This window comes from Dermacentor andersoni, chromosome 1, assembly GCF_023375885.2.
Source record: "Dermacentor andersoni chromosome 1, qqDerAnde1_hic_scaffold, whole genome shotgun sequence".
NCBI lineage: Eukaryota > Metazoa > Arthropoda > Arachnida > Ixodida > Ixodidae > Dermacentor > Dermacentor andersoni.
This window is the reverse complement of record NC_092814.1, coordinates 112655453-112671514: the sequence shown is the minus strand read 5'-3', so window position 1 is coordinate 112671514 and position 16062 is coordinate 112655453. Positions and strand designations below refer to the sequence as shown.

The 16062-nt window shown below is 42.2% G+C and overlaps 1 protein-coding gene across 1 annotated transcript in view; it reads right to left on the bottom strand.

The window, feature by feature from the left end:
- Window positions 1-15362, bottom strand: part of LOC126543309 (uncharacterized) — a 73844-nt gene extending 58482 nt beyond the window's left edge. Inside the window, exons 1-4 of the mRNA XM_055061906.1 lie at window positions 15155-15362; window positions 11361-11391; window positions 10101-10443; window positions 3342-3828 (exon numbers count right to left, since the gene is read on the bottom strand). Of these exons, the coding sequence (XP_054917881.1) occupies window positions 3342-3828; window positions 10101-10443; window positions 11361-11391; window positions 15155-15242 (949 nt within the window). The 5' untranslated portion in view covers window positions 15243-15362. The remainder of the gene's footprint in view (window positions 1-3341; window positions 3829-10100; window positions 10444-11360; window positions 11392-15154) is intronic.
- Between the last annotated feature and the right edge of the window lie 700 nt (window positions 15363-16062).

Here is a 16062-nt window from a genome sequence, read left to right as displayed (position 1 = left end):
GCTTGTTTTCTCAATCTCTATTCAAGCTTCTTGGCACGTATATTTAAAAGGACACTAAAGGCAAATACTAAGTTGATGTGGACTGTTTAAATACCACTGCAGAAACCTCACAGTGCTTGTTTCATGCCAAGAAAATACTTAGTTTACAAGAAAATTGCATCTGAAGGGTCCAAATACCTTTATCGCAATTCAAATCTCCCAGAACCCAACTGGGGAGTGGTAACGTTGCACATGTCATCACTGCCCTTTGCTGCCGTCGGTGAGTAAAACAATGCCCGACAGATGGCGGTACAGTTTTTTGCACAGAACAAAAATGCGCGGCCATGGAGAAACCGAGCCAAGACAGGTAGATTCACTACAGCAGCTGCTTTGGGTCAAGTAGCATGGACCATTCAGGCACCCTGCAACATTACACAGACGTGGAATTCCCTGCTAATTGCAGTTTGTGCGAGTTTTGCAAGCCAGCAAAACCAGTGCAGCACTACACGATAACGAAACCACTGAAATGGGAAAACGCGGACAGGATAAAGTCGAGCAAAAACGAAACCTTTCGACCGTAGGCATCATTGTCAGGGGCAATGTCAATGAGTTCTTTTTTCTAAAAATGGACAAGTAGCATTTTATTTCGTACTATATTGCAACAAAATGACTTTTTTAAAATAAGTGGTTGAGTATTAGTGACAGAATTTAAATGAGGAGTGCCTTCGCCATCAGGCAAGTACTTGAATGTCCCAGGGAAGTCTCTAATCATGTCCTCCATTTACCTCAATTGTTAGATTACCAAGGCTCTGTTACCGATGATATTGATGCCTTAGAGACTCTCGAGCACTAATCTATCACAAAAAAGAAATGAGATGTGCAGACAGGACACAAGAGTAGATAAGTGGACAACACGAACGCCGTTTTATTATTATTTTTTTATTGCTCACTTACTGAGGTAGCAGCGGAATCAAATTCTTCCCTATTGCAGAAAATCAGGTAATCATCAATGTAACGAAATATCTTGATAATGCTATCACCTAAGACTTTCTCTAAGCAGTTGTCAACCTTACTCAAGTAAATATTGCTAAGAATAGGGGCAACCTTTGAGCCAATACAAATGCCTGATTTCTGCAGGAAAACGCCATCTCTCCACCCAGTCAGAGTCGACTTCAAGTACATTGAAAGAATTTCTATAAAAGCTCCCGTGGAAACACCGCATCTGTCAATAAAAGCCGACTCTTGCACTTGTTCTTTAATGCACTCATTTACGAAATTTAGGAACCCGTCATGCGGCAAACAATAATACAAGTCTTCGATATCCATACTAAAAGCTGTACAATCACCAGAATTTTCTTCTCTCAAATACTGAACTAGTGCCTGAGAATTACGTAAGCAAAAGGGGTGTGAAAAAACTAGTGAAGCTAAGCAGTTCTGTAGGTAACTAGCGACACAGACCTGCCACGTCCCTTTCTCTGACCCTATAGCACGAAAAGGAATTTCTTGTTTATGGGTCTTGGCCGAGAAAAACAGTTCTAAGGTGAGGGATTTAGCTTTCTTGACATTACAGACAACCCTATCAAGATTGTGTCTTGACAAGAAGTCAACCGCACATTGCTTAACTACCGAAGGCTTGAGTTTTAACGGCTGTAAATTCTTTTCTATGGTTGAAATCGCTTTTTCTGAAAATATGTCATCTGGCATAATTACAAAATAACCTTCCTTGTCAGATATTACTGGTCTAAGTTTATGCTCCACAAGGTAATCAACTAATGGTCGGACAGGGTCAGACGTCTTAAAATGAGAATTTGATTGTTTAATGCTAGCAATGCAATCCGAAATACAGCGTGAGCATTCTTCCGGGACAAACGTGGTTATGCAACACACGGCGTTCGTGTTGTCCACTTATCTACTCTTGTGTCCTGTCTGCACGCCTCACTTCTTTATTGCATAATGAATCCTTACCAACTAGCTCAGCTTTCTGTCGTTCTAATCTATCACCTTAGCTTAACTTATTATTTGCTTTTAGTGTCCTTTTAAAGCAGCCCTGCATACTTTCTTAAGGCCATCATTTTTGCTTTAGATATATTCTCATCATGTAAAAAAGGAACAACAAAAGGAATGATAATGCAAACAAACCTAAGTTATCGGTTGCAGAAACTTCAAGCAAAATATGAGTTACCCTCAACTCAAATTTTAGCAGCTCTGGATGCCAGATTTCCCTCCCCCATAAAATGAGAACTGCAGTGTTCAATAGCAGCAGGGCAATGATGCTACCTAGCGGAAGTTGGCATATCATGACTGCCAAGCCTGCTCAGCTCATTGATGGCATTGTTTCCATGGTTACAATAGCATCTGTGAGGTGGAAGTTGGCAAACCTAGTGCTCTGCGTGCCGATGGCATCATTTTCATGGTTACAACACCTCCTTCATGGCTGTCATGAGACTTAAATGATAATTAAAATGGACGTAAAATGTCATGTCACAGTGCTGTTGCAATATTTGCAATACGATGCCACCTTACAGTTTTAATCAATGATTTTTTATCAATGACTGGAGATCGATATGTCTGTTACATGATGTGCACGATATTGCTGCATTAAAAGGATGCCATCGGTGACGCGCAACACGCTTTCTTGACATGTTACAGGACCCCCTTCAAGTGTCGTCAATTTGCACCATGGGAAAATATGCATTTAAAAAAAAAAGAGGAATGGAGGCTGCAAAAGTAACTTTTTGTTAAATCGCTCAATGAGGCACTGAATGCTGGAATGTTACAGTTCTGCTTTGCAAACTCATTCCCGACTGTAGCCTTTCACTCACACCATACCACACCATTTCCTCTCCCTAATGTGCATCACATGTGAAATATGTAGATGCCAAGTGCAGCATTAGCAACTATGATGCAGCTGCATTTGATGGCAGATTAAGACGGCGTTCATCAGCAAACACTGTGGGTGCAAGCTCCAAGCGAGAGGGGGGTTCAATGTTCTGAAGCCATTCGCAGACAAGGGAGGCAGAAGGCTTAAATTTAATTTAGATTATCCTAAGCTCTTTAACATGTACTCCAAGAATGGTAAACAAGCATTTTTGAAACCCGCCTCTGTCAGAATGCAGCCACTGCAGCCCAGGAATTGACCTTGCAACATTGTGCTCATGCAGCAAAACACCATGAGATCTATCCCAAGCACTATTGTTACAAGGGTAAAGTGCATGTTGGAGCAGCATGGCAAAAAAAATTTTAAAAGATGAATAAGATGGCAGAACTGTTTAAATCTTGCAGTCAGTGATTTAAATTAAAACTCCTGAAGAACAGGGATTTCTTTTAGGGAAGACAGATCACCCTATTTGCCAACTACTCACCTGGGTCCTTTGGTACCTGTCGAAACCTTGTTGGTGTTTTGCTGTGGAATTTGCCCACAAATTCAGCCAAACTTTGGCACTGTGCTGCTGGAGGAGCAGCAGACTTTCTCAATGCAGGACTGGCACCCTTCCGCACTGACGAAGCAGCAGCACTCTTCCGAATTGCTGAGGGACGTACATGCTGTCTCGCTGATAAACGGACTACATGCTTCTTCCCAACTAATGGAGGCACAGACTTCTTCACTGCTGTAGGAACAGCAGGCTTGCTTACTGCTGAAGTGGCTACCCCTTTTCTCAGTGACAGACCAGCAGCACTCTTCCCTACTGCTGATGGAGCTGGACGTTTCCTTACTAATACAGTTTGCACCTTCACAGACGTTGAAGGCTTTTGGACCACAGAAGCTTTTTGCTTGCTCAGGGCAATGTTGCAGGGTGAGGCAATGTCATTGTGAACTCGTAGAGGGTGCCTTTGTTTGCTATTAACAACCTAAACACAGACACATCATAATGATGCCTAAACACTCCTGGGACACATAAACCAAAACAACAAAGACAGCAGCATTTGGGAGTCATATAAAATCTGGACAATATTAGAAACCCATATGTAACAGCAGGTGTCAATTGTAAAGAGTGCAAAGAAACGTTTTTGCAGACCATAGCAAATAGGCACTGAAGTAATGCTGTATATGAGGTGAAAGTTCCTTTCAGTCATTTTTCTAAAAAAAAGCAGCACAAAAAGGCAACAACACAGTGAATTCAAGCTTCAATGATGCTACTCCTGAAGTGTTACTCATGCTTACAAAGCCCACAACTATCCACCTAAAGGCTGCTTTCAAGTTATGCAGGGTGGCTATATGCACGAAAACCCATATGACACTTCACATGCAACCCAGTAGACATGTCTCAACATGACAAAGTTCACTTTATGCAAACTATCACTGCGTAATGATACTCCGAGTATAAAGTGCACAATCCAGTAAAGCCAAGCAGTGCTTACATAAACAAGGTAGCTTTGTATTTGGGTTTCTTACAAACTAGTAATTCCAAATGTTGCAATTAGCTTGAAATAAATTTTCAGCTGCTGCAGAGTAAAATTCACCAAAGACAGCACAAGCAAAAATTTCAGCAAGCATCGAATTAAGCACATGACACACAACAGACAGTGTATGCAGTTATCAGGCCTCGTTATAGTGTGCAATGAAGTTAACATTTACCTTGGTTAACATTTACCTTGGTACCCTAGAGGGACTAACAAGAATAGATCGAATTAAGCAAGATGCAGAAAAAAACTCTAATACACACCACTGGTTGACTTGACAGTATTTTCCCAATTCTAACATTCTCCCGAATCAAACAGGCACCCGTTTTCTGAATCTAAAGTTGAAAACTAACATAGAAATGACATTAAATCTCCTAACCCTTCCAGTTTCTGGCTTTTTGGAGGTGACATCTCCAGCATCAGAATTTTTTTCTTCTCGAATATCATAAAACGAACACAATAGTTTACTTTTGGTTACACAGAACGAAAAAATTTACACAGGTAATAGCAAACGCACTCTTAGCCTGGCCCTCACATTCCTATACAGTATTCATTTCGTAATCTCCTAAGCTAGTTTCGTTCTGAAGTGCACGCTTCTGCGATAGCACTGCCGTGTCAGGGTACGTAAAAAGAAAGTCTTCTAAAATCATAACACAGATGACAGAACCACGCAAGAGCGATGGCCTTGCGCTATGGGTCAGATGTTTGAACGAAGAATCGACACAGTAGCGGTACCAAAGTCCGGGAACCACACCTCCCATCTGTGGATGCACGCTCCGCAAAGAAGCGTGTTCCACAGCACACTAATAAAAACCCAGACTGATCAAATTCAGGGAGGTGAGAAAATATGCTCATAGAAATATACAACTGATGGCGGAACTATCTCAGAGCTCGTCAACTTCATGTTACTGCACACATCTGACTGGACGGGTGGAGAAAGTAAGGGTTCGTCAGTGACATGGCGGGACAGAAACGCGGAAACATACCAGTACGTCAGTGACAATGATAGGAATAAATAAAGTAGGAATCTAAAGTGCACCCGATTTGTTAGAAAGAAAAATGGGTAAGAATCTAATACCCCTGTCAAGAGGGCAAGTTAAGTGCACCGCCGAAGTGGAGCCACATCATGTTCCTTGAAAAGTTTATGTGCAATAAGAACCTATCGCGCCCCGCACACTTTGTGCTTTAGGTGTGAGTGGAAGTGTGCGAGCAAGGGTGAGACAAGAAATACGGTGGCTTCACGAGTGCTGCCCTTCCCCCCGAGCGAGGGGCAGAGGGAAAGGGTAAGTTGGTGTGCTCGCGATTTCTCGCGCGTCTCAGCCGTGGCTGCGCATGGCTATAAGCGCGGTTGAGCGCATACACAGCCGCGCACTCTGCTTTGGCGGTAATCTGCCACATGCGGAAAGAATGGGCGTGCCAAGACAGCGTGGCATCATGTAAACTGCCATCCCATGCGTTTAGTGTAGGAGGTTGTGTAATCTCAAGTTTCGGTGACTTGTTGGAGCGAGAGGCAAGACGAAGCGTTCATTCTCCGCTGCCGGCGCTTTTCATGATAGCATTGTCCCAATGCAGGCGACGCTATCAGCCACAGGGGAGGAATGCACGCGAAAGCATGACTGGCTTTGCCCAATTAGTACCGCCGATCTGAAGATATTGTCTACGTAGCATCAAACCGTATCATTCGTTGCCGACTCCCAAATTCATCAAAATGAATTTTCTCATTCAAACTTGCTTTATTCGATAATCCGATAATTCGGAAAATTGTGCGGCCCCTTTCTGTGCAAGAAAAATCGATCAGCAACTGTACTTATTTGCATAAAAGGTCGAATTTCCATAGAACGAAATTTCAATATAACGAAGCAAATTGCTGATTTTATCGACTTTGTTATATCGAGGTTTAACTGTATCTGTATCCTTTCTGTGCTGAAAAAAACTCTGGCCACTTAACGTTTCGTGTTCTATCGAAGCACGCTTTTTTTTATAGATAAATTGTTGATGGTTGAGTGCCAAGGTTGGGACAGATGGCATAGAATGAACTTTGTCTAATTTGTTACACTGTACATACATATCTTACAATCTTTCCGATTAAGCTTTCTTTCGTCTTTCTGAAACAGTAAAAATTGAACTAGAAAATATTTTTGAACTTTCTTTTCACGGTTTCTATCATTCCCAGAACGTAGCAGCAGTGTCATTATTGCATTGCGTCTCAGATTTACTGGCTTTTTGTGCATTTGGGTTATTTCTCGGCAGAAAATCACTTGCAGAAGTTGTCAGACAAAATTCTTGTCTTGTTTTTTTAAAGAAAAATATGCAGTGTAACTTTTCTTGCAAGTGTAAAAGATTAGTTAGCCTTGACCAGCTGCTAAAAACACCCCTATACATAGTGGGAGAGTCTCTAGCGTTCGTTTAGATCAATTCCTGGCATACTAAATGTATGCTCTTATTAAAAGCAAGCAACTAGCTCTAGTCTAGCGTAATGGCTTTTTTTTTTTATCCAATAAAAGGAGCATCAACTATAAAATTTAGGCAAGCTAAGTTAGAGGGCTTATTCTGTGATATCAAGTTTTGCCTCGAACAGGGCTCCTGTAAATGAGAAAATTATGTACCGTGAGAGGAAAGTTGCATCACCATTTTTCGAAAGACAAAACGAGCTCCTGCTGATGCACACCCTCCAGCAGCAACTACACAAGGGTGTTCAACCATCAATATTAAGCAACTGTCAAAACTGAAAGCTCTCTTCTAACCAAGAACTCATGCACAGACCAAGCACTGCCTATATTATAAAAAAAATGAAAGGAGAATTCTGTTTGGCTTTGACATTCTTCCACAATTTGATGTCCCTGCCTGTTGCATAGACTGTGTGCAGCTACCAATAAAGGGTGTGTGTGGAGGAAGGGACATCTGCATCAAAAAACCAACAAGCCATCTAATTTTGATTGGACTGTGTGGCACAGACATGTAACTCAATTTTTAAATTAGTACTCCCATAAAAGAAAGAAAAGAGAAACTTGGCACTTCCCTTCCCTCCCCAACCACTATGCTTGAGCTAAAAGTGCAGTCTGTGGAAAAGAGATTTTGGATAAAACAACCCCTTGAAGTGTGAAAATCTTGCCAGAAACTGCTACTGAGAAAGAAATGGTTGACATCAACTTGCATTACCTGATCTTAGCATGCAGCTGTTTTCAAAGACGTATTAAATAAATTACAGAGGCTGAAGATAGGGTAATGAGCATCTTTTTATATCAGCTGTGCAAAATATTGTGAAGATATATTCAGTTTTGTCTGAACTGCTGTTGCAGTTGCTTTTCTCGAAGTTGACATGATGTTTTCAAACACACCGCATTAAAAAATCCAGCTTTATTTTTCTAAATATAGAAAAAGTAGCTCAACGTAAGCGTCGTCACAGCGGTATACAGAAGTGGCGACACCCTCTGTGAATGAGGCTCTGAAAAAGGTATCCTGGCGTCTGGGACTTCGGAATGTGTTGGTGAGTGTTCAAAAAACAAAATAATAATAATAATAATAATAAAATAAAAAATAGACCAAATAGACCTTTGCGTTGAAAATCAAGACTACATATATAAACTCGATCACCTTAAAGAAACCCTATCAAACAGGAACCACCCAAACAGTGCCCTTCAGAAAGCCTACACCGATGCAACCAAACTTGATCGAGCCGAGCTCCTCAAGTCCTGCCCTAGGATCACAAGAACAACAACGTCTCTCCTTAATACTAAATTTTCATACGCACTCCCAAATGTGAACAACATCCTCAGTAAATACCCAATTGTCACCAGCAACCAGAAACTTAATAAGATTTGTCCTGACCCACCCAGAGTAGCCTACAGACGCAACACTAATGCAAACATATTAATGCAAACAACACTTTGCAAACATGCAAACATATTCAGTGTACTACTACAGTAAAAAGTATGGCATCGAATTACTTACATAAGGTAACTTCGAGTATCACCTGCACATCAAGCAACGTAGTCTACTGTCTAGAATGTACCACTTGTAGCAAACAATACATATGTGACACTGGACAACAAATTTGTACAGGACTCAATGGTCACAGCACAGTTACAAAGCACAACTTGTCTAAAACAGTAGCCAGCCATTTCAATGAACATGGTCACATATTCGACAAAGCAATACTCTACATGCTGCAAATTTCCGTTCACCTCACGAGAGGAAGTATACGGAATCATACCTCATACGCAAGTTTAAATGCCTACCCTCGACGGGAATTAATTTGGCACATGGCAACTTAGAATCTCTAAAAGCTGTAACTTAAATCTAAATTCTCATATCATCAACCAAGGCACAAGACATTGTGCCACCAGCCAACCTTAATTCCCCTTAACCTCACCTATTCCTCTATTACCAATTTTTTTCTTGCCTACCCAATTTAATACTCTTTCACGTTTTTATGCATATACTATTAACTATACAATCCATGTTCCCATATACACCTGCCCCCACCCGCTTTTACTCTTGTCACCCTCCTATTTGTTATTTCAGTTTCAGTTCACCCCCCCCCCTTTTTGTCTATTTTTTATTTTTTTAAAACACCATCACCAACATATTCCAAAGTCCCAGACGCCAGGATACCTTTTTCGGCGCCTCAGCCACACAGGGTATCACCACTTCTGTATACCGCCGTGACGACGCTTACGTTGAGCCACTCAGGCTAACATCCCTTGCAAGACCAAACCACTGCCTTTCAGCTACCCAATGTATTGCACCCCAGACTCCTTGTCGCCATGTTAACTCCTTCAAAATTACCCGACGCATTGCTGCTACGCTACTCAAGTCATTCTTTCAACTGATGTCTTTTTGGGTCTTTTTTTTTTACTCACGCACTGACTGGCTAACCGGCTCTTCTAAAGACACAAAAGCATGCCGCCAACGAGACCCCTAAATGCCCCCAAACCTCTTGCTCCCCCAACACCCTCCCATGCCCTTCGTTTTCTTTTCTTGTTCTGCTTTTCCCCACTCTGGGTCTCCTTTTTTTTCCCTCTTTCTTTTCTCCCTGCCTTCCCTCTCTCCCACTCTTGTCCCTTCTTCTTGGGAACCATACTTGGGAACCATACTCACCTTGTTTGCAATCTCTCCGTTTACAGCCACCACCACCAACAGCACATGACGTCGCTTACTAACCCATTAAAACTAACATGCCGAGGATACCGAAGCCGCTTTTGACAAAGATAGGTCCTCTTATCGAAACGTTGGCCAGCCTTTTTGAGGCACGTTACTCCTGTTTATAACCTTTATACCACAGTCCCCTAACGTAGTTGCATTTCATATCAGCAGCTCCCCGCAACATTTTGCTTGCAATAATTTCACCTTTCTAGCCCCTGCCAATTTCCTGATCTCGCATGACATATTTCAGAGCAGGATAAGTATATAAAAAGGCTGCTCACGAAATCCAGAAGGAAGAACTGTGCCCATGCTCAGCACCTAGGAATAGCTGAATGAAGCCACATGTAATCAGCATGATTCCCCATCCTACGAATACCTAAAGAACTTGAAATGCCTAAGCAAAGCTCAGTGCACCTCAAAGAATGGAATCATCTCATGAAGACATGGAGAACAAACTGAACAAATAGCAAAGCTAGCACCTGCCTGCCACTATTCTAAGCAGATGTCAAGCTCCACAGCACACATCGAGGTTAAGTGATATATTCTTAGCAATACATGTAGTAAAGGTTCCATACCTGTGATGTAGTCTTCTTGGGCACTTGGGTGCATACCTGGGCATTTTCCTGTGTTCCATTCTCTTTTCCAGTGTTTGCTGAAATACTTGAAATCACCTCTGTAGAAGACACAGATTTGGCATTAAGTTCAGGTTGCAGCTCATCTTCAGACAGATGTTCTTCAGAGGCCGTCCTTTTAATACATTCAGCATGTCCTTCTGCCTGCAGTTGCTTCTCAAATTTGTTGGTTACTCTATCAACAGCTGACTGCTCTGGGGATTGTGCACCTTGTCGTCGAGTCCCTTGAGCACCAGCTGGGACCCCACTTGCTGTGAGTGCAGCAGACATACTTCTAGTGATCCTTCTACAAAAGAAGTATAAGGTAAGTGAATTTTACTCTCACAGGCTGATCATACAGTCAATACACCAGACCTACAATATAGAGCCTACAGGCCACATGTGGCCTTCTCTTTGACAATGTCCAGCCCATTGGGCAGATGAGATTGCCCCAAATCTATACAGCTAGTTCACAAAAACAACACAAAGGAATCGCATGCTGCATATTAGGAAGATGAAGGTTGCATCAGCATGCTTTCCATGACGAACTCATTACAGGAAGTTACTTGGGTTAACAAGGGTAGCAGTCATAGCAACTTCACAGAAAAATAAAATTAGATTTCTTGCTCCAATATTTTTCAAAACAAATGTCAGCTCTGCACATGGTTGTTCTATGCACTATTTCCATATGTCTATGGCAAATCCTTCTACATCCCGCAAAATCCTCGTGTTTTTATAGCTGTTTCTGTGACTGCTGGTTATGTAGTTGCCTGTTCCATGTTTTTGTAGACTGGCAGCTCCTACCAATGGCATGAGTAAATACTGCACAACGTTATGTGTAGCAGAATTTATCCCAGTGATTAGTTCAGCCTTTAAAAGAAGTTTCATTTCCAACGGCGCTACTAAAGTAATATAAATGATGATCCTTTGCAAAACACAAACGTATCAGTCAACAACAACAAAAAAAGGGGTTCAATGCTTTTACTTGTTAATTTTTGGCTGCATCTTCATTCGAGCCATGCTAATTTTAGCATCATGCAGGACGTCCTGAAATACTAGCTTATTCAAAGACAGTTGTTGTGTAACCCGGCTTCTTGCTTCATTTCTTTTAATTAGCACAACAAGCAGTCCTTCATGAATAAGCAACCTACAACCTAATCACTTTTAAACTATCCCAGTAGTGCTGGCAAGCCTCCTCTCTCTCTTTTTTTTTTTGCGACATACTTAAAGTTTTGCTCCTCTTCATGGTCAATATCTGTAAAATAAAACGTTCAGACAAGTCAGAAACATGGGCATCATTGTGCACAATAAGCTGGGCTAAAACATTCCCATCACCATCACTGGGGATTTTGCAAAAGTTCTAAGATACCACTTGCATAGGGATCGTATGGCTGTCATATGGTACAGCGAACAGTGTCACCTAATAATGGGAATTCATTTTAAAAAATAAATTATGAGGTTTTACGTGTCAAAACCACTTTCTGATTATGAGGCACGCCGTAGTGGAGGACTCCGGAAATTTCGACTACCTGGGTTTCTTTAACATGCACCTAAATCTAAGTACACAGATGTTTTCGCATTTCGCCCCCATCAAAATGCGGCCGCCGTGGCCGGGATTCGATCCCGCAACCTCGTGCTCAGCAGCCCAATACCATAGCCACTGAGCAACCATGGCGGGTAATGGGAATTTCATCTGTGGCATGCGAAGCAGACAACACTTCAGAGAAGGAGTGGTGGACACGAGACACAATTAGTGGCTTTTACCATTGTTCTTAGACAGTTTACGCTTCCCGACTTTTAACAATGAATAATAAGCTATTCGTACGACCGATTCCATGCTTACTAGATGAAGAGGCACAAAAGAGGCATTAAACAAGTTGTAAGTGGAAAATTAAGAGCCCAATTCAGAGTCTGAGCTAAGCTAAATGAAGTATAACAAGATTTGACGACTTAAAATGTGATAAATACTTAATTGTTTTATTACTCATGATGTTGACTGCTTATTAAAAAAAATTTGCTGACTTTGTTCTGTAGGTATGCTGCAAAAATGCATGCTGCTTTATATGTGCAGCAAGAGTGATCTGCATAACAGAAAAATGTAGATGTTCATGAAATGAAATCATGAAGTATTCCTGTAACAGTGGCCTAAATTTCAGCTGCCGTGTTTAGTGGTGGCACTGCTGCTGGTAGATCGCAATAATCGAGCAGGTACAAAAAGTCAGCCTCTGCAAAATTGGCACTGTATTTACATTTGGTTGTGATCGGCTTTGCCATAAATTGAACGCAAATTAAAAATTAAAAATTTAATGGCGTCAATAAGACAATCTAAAGAACCTCTCGAAATTGGGCATTTACAATAAAACCGTGAAAGTTAGCAGGTATGTATATGGCAGACTTGCAGCTCCGCCCTCTTGGCCTCTTCTTAGAAAGCAACATGAAACTGTCTTGTTCCTAAGCACAGAGCCTTATCGTGTTGCGGTCACTTTGTGGTTGTTTCTGGTTCTGATTACATGTGTGTGTCTTGACGTGAACTATGCAAACACAGAAAGAGGACTGACAGTGCACAGTCTTGTTGATTTCTTTACCAGCCTTGGCGGCTCGAATGCCAAAAGTACATTTGTGAACTGTTTTATATTCTGAAGAGGTGAAAGCATCCATGGCATCTTTTCATGATAGGCCTCTCCATTTGCAGGGGTGAGCGAATAGTGATATTTGAGACCAAATAGAATAGTGCCAGAAGCAAGTCGAATATTGAATAGTTCTCAAACAGGGAACAGCCATTATCATAATTAATATGAAAAAATGTTCACATCCTAGTGCTCTTAAAGTTAGCAAGTTTCTGCCATTACATAGTACACATGAAGCACTTATTAAAAGCACAAATGGAGCATTAGTGGCAAACAAGTAGTTTCTTCAGTAAGAGAGTGTGAATGATTGCTGAAAAGCCAATAAAGTATAGCTACCTAAGCAACGTAGCCTGCTCCACTATGCAAGTTCTCGTGTTTCAGGTCTGGCTATACTATGGCCATGGGGATGAAAATTTACCATACTTTTGCTTCAACCTTATGTTTAATTGGGTGCAGTTGACGTATTAAGATGTTCGAAAAGTATTAGAAAAATATTCACATTTACTAATAGTGACTATTCGATTCAAAGACCAAATCAAATAGGACACTAATTGATTCGTTATTTGAAAGTTTTGAATATTTGCACACCCCTATCCATTTGATGTGCTTCTACAATCAGCAAAGCAAACCCTGCGACAGCAGAGTTAAACTTCCGATCTCGCCTTATGCAACCAATGCTGGTCTAGGTATTTTATCTGAAGAGTTGTATAGCTGCTTTTAATGGGAATTTCATGTAATACTTCAAGTTGCTGCAGTGGCTATGGCGTTCTGCTTCTGAGCACAAAGTTGTGTATTTGATTACCGGCTGCAGCAGCCACATATCAATGGAGGCAAAATGTAAGCATTCTTGTGTACTTGGATTGAGGTGCATGTTAAAGAAACCCAGAAATTAATCTGGGGTTCTCCACTATGGTTTCTCTCATTACCCACTGTGCAGTTTCTGTGTATTGTCGTTCTGACCAGTAATTAAAGCTTCTCGTATGAAGTCCGAAATATCACTTTAGGCAGTGCTAACACAAAAAGCATGGCAACAAATCAGAGACATGATTAGGTTTCCACAATTATGGTGCCAGCCTTTCGATAGCCATTAACATTGCCATGTTTGCAAAAATTCCTATCACAATAAGCAAAAGTAGCAATATGCAAGCAGAACAGGTCTCACTTGGCAAGCACACTTCATGGCATTGAAAAAAAAAAAGTTTTCAGTGTGAGTAGTGTAGCTGACCTAGTGCAGTCGCTCCAGAGTGCTTTTTTCACACCGTGCACCTATTGCGGGTATACTCCGAAACGACTGCTTTCATTGCTTCAGAAAATGCGCCCCCAAGTGGACCGGTTACTGCTTATCATGCTCGCCATGCTTTGAGTAGCTCTCGCTTAACAAAAGTAGACTGAGAGTACCATAACAATGGTTCATTAGCCACGGGAGCCCAACCGACTATCAGGTGGCCAACCAAGGCGGTGGGCTGTCGTCCACCACTGCGAACATCTTTATTGCTCGGACACTTAAAAAAAAAAAATTATGGGGTTTTACGTGCCAAAACCACTTTCTGATTATGAGGCACGCCGTAGTGGAGGATCCGGAAATTTATACCACCTAAATCATCTTTAACGTGCACCTAAATCAAAGTACACGGGTGTTTTCGCATTTAGCCCCCATCGAAATGCGGCCACCGTGGCCGGGATTCGATACCGCGACCTCGCGCTCAGCAGCCCAACACCATAGTCATTGGTTGTTCTAGATTACTATTCAAGCTACTGTGAAATGTGCTATTGAATTGGAATGAAGTGTAGTACACTTCATGGTGGTGGAACACATCCTGTGTTCCACCACCAGGTCCAGTTCCATTATGTCCTGGTGTTGAGGTATGCTTTGTCCCAATTCAATACGTTTGACCAACAAGCCCACATCACCACACTTGAAGTACGCACACGCTTTTGTTTCTTTGGCACACGTATTAAAATTAAATTATGGGGTTTTACGTGCCACAACCACGATCTGATTATGAGGCACGCCGCAGTGGAGGACTCCGGAAATTTCGACCGCCTGGGGTTCTTTAACGTGCACCTAAATATAAGTACACGGGTGTTTTCGCATTTCGCCCCCATCGAAATGCTGCCGCCGTGGCCGGGATTCGATCACGCGACCTCGTGCTCAGCTAGGACACTTTTAGTAAAAGGCGCAAACGCAAACCGAAGCTCCCGCGCTTTAGACAAACTGCACTACGTAGACAGTACAGAGAGGCACGCACTGCGGACAGCATTGAAACAATATTCGCGTGAACTGCATCTCTGTTTCGTGTGGCAAGCTGATATACTTGCAGCTTGCCACACGTAAACACACAATATTCTTAAATGATTTCTCACGCAAGAATATGGAAAAATTTAACGCACCAAAGTACTCCTCAAGCTGTTCGGGGTCCTCGTCAACGCCAGAGGTTAGGTCGACATATTTGGGGCAATTAAAGTCCCACTGATCCATCTTAAACGACTCGGGCGATACGCTCGTCGCGCGCGCCGGCGTATTCAAAAATCCGTGTTCGACCGGTTCCGACTCTGAACCATAGAATAAAGAAAGGCCGGCGCTGGGTGCACGCGCGTGGCTGCAGACGACCCCAAGTGGAGTCCGCTGCTGCCACGCATGATGACGTCACAAAAAGAAAGCTTAATAAAAAATACATGAAATGCTAACGTTATCGTTTTTTTGGTAAATGCACTACGCCTAAATAAATTAAGCATTTATTTTATGCTGCGTTTTAAAATCGAAAATGACTGTGGGCGTCTACACACGCGTACACGCAGTGGGAGGACCGTTGTGATTCCTTGTGGCTGTGTCATGGCTGTGTGGTGTGTACTGTAGTACTGGATCACTGTGTAATATCGGCGAGTACGAATAACGTTGTCGTTACGAAGCTACAGAAGCTTCGAACGAACTGTGCTGCATCCACGAAACAGCACGACATGTCGCCTCATTTGGACTGTCGGTTTCGAAGAGTCGTGGTAACACAGCGCCGACTGCATATGGTGCCGACACGGATAATGCATATTGCAGGGTCTGTCATATGTAGCGATTCTTTAAGTTGTGTGTACGCCTTCTGGCAAAGCCGGATGCCTGTTTGGCCTTGGTTTCACGTCGACACACTGCTCACGAGCTCGAAAACGCAGAAGTGGTGCGCGTCGGCATTGACGTCGATGTAGGGTGCATACACATTTCCAAATCGCTTTGCAAAGTTAAAGGGCGCCTTTTGTCGATGAGCAAAGTGCATTCAAAAATTTCGCGTCGCCTTACGCACGCAGAAGCC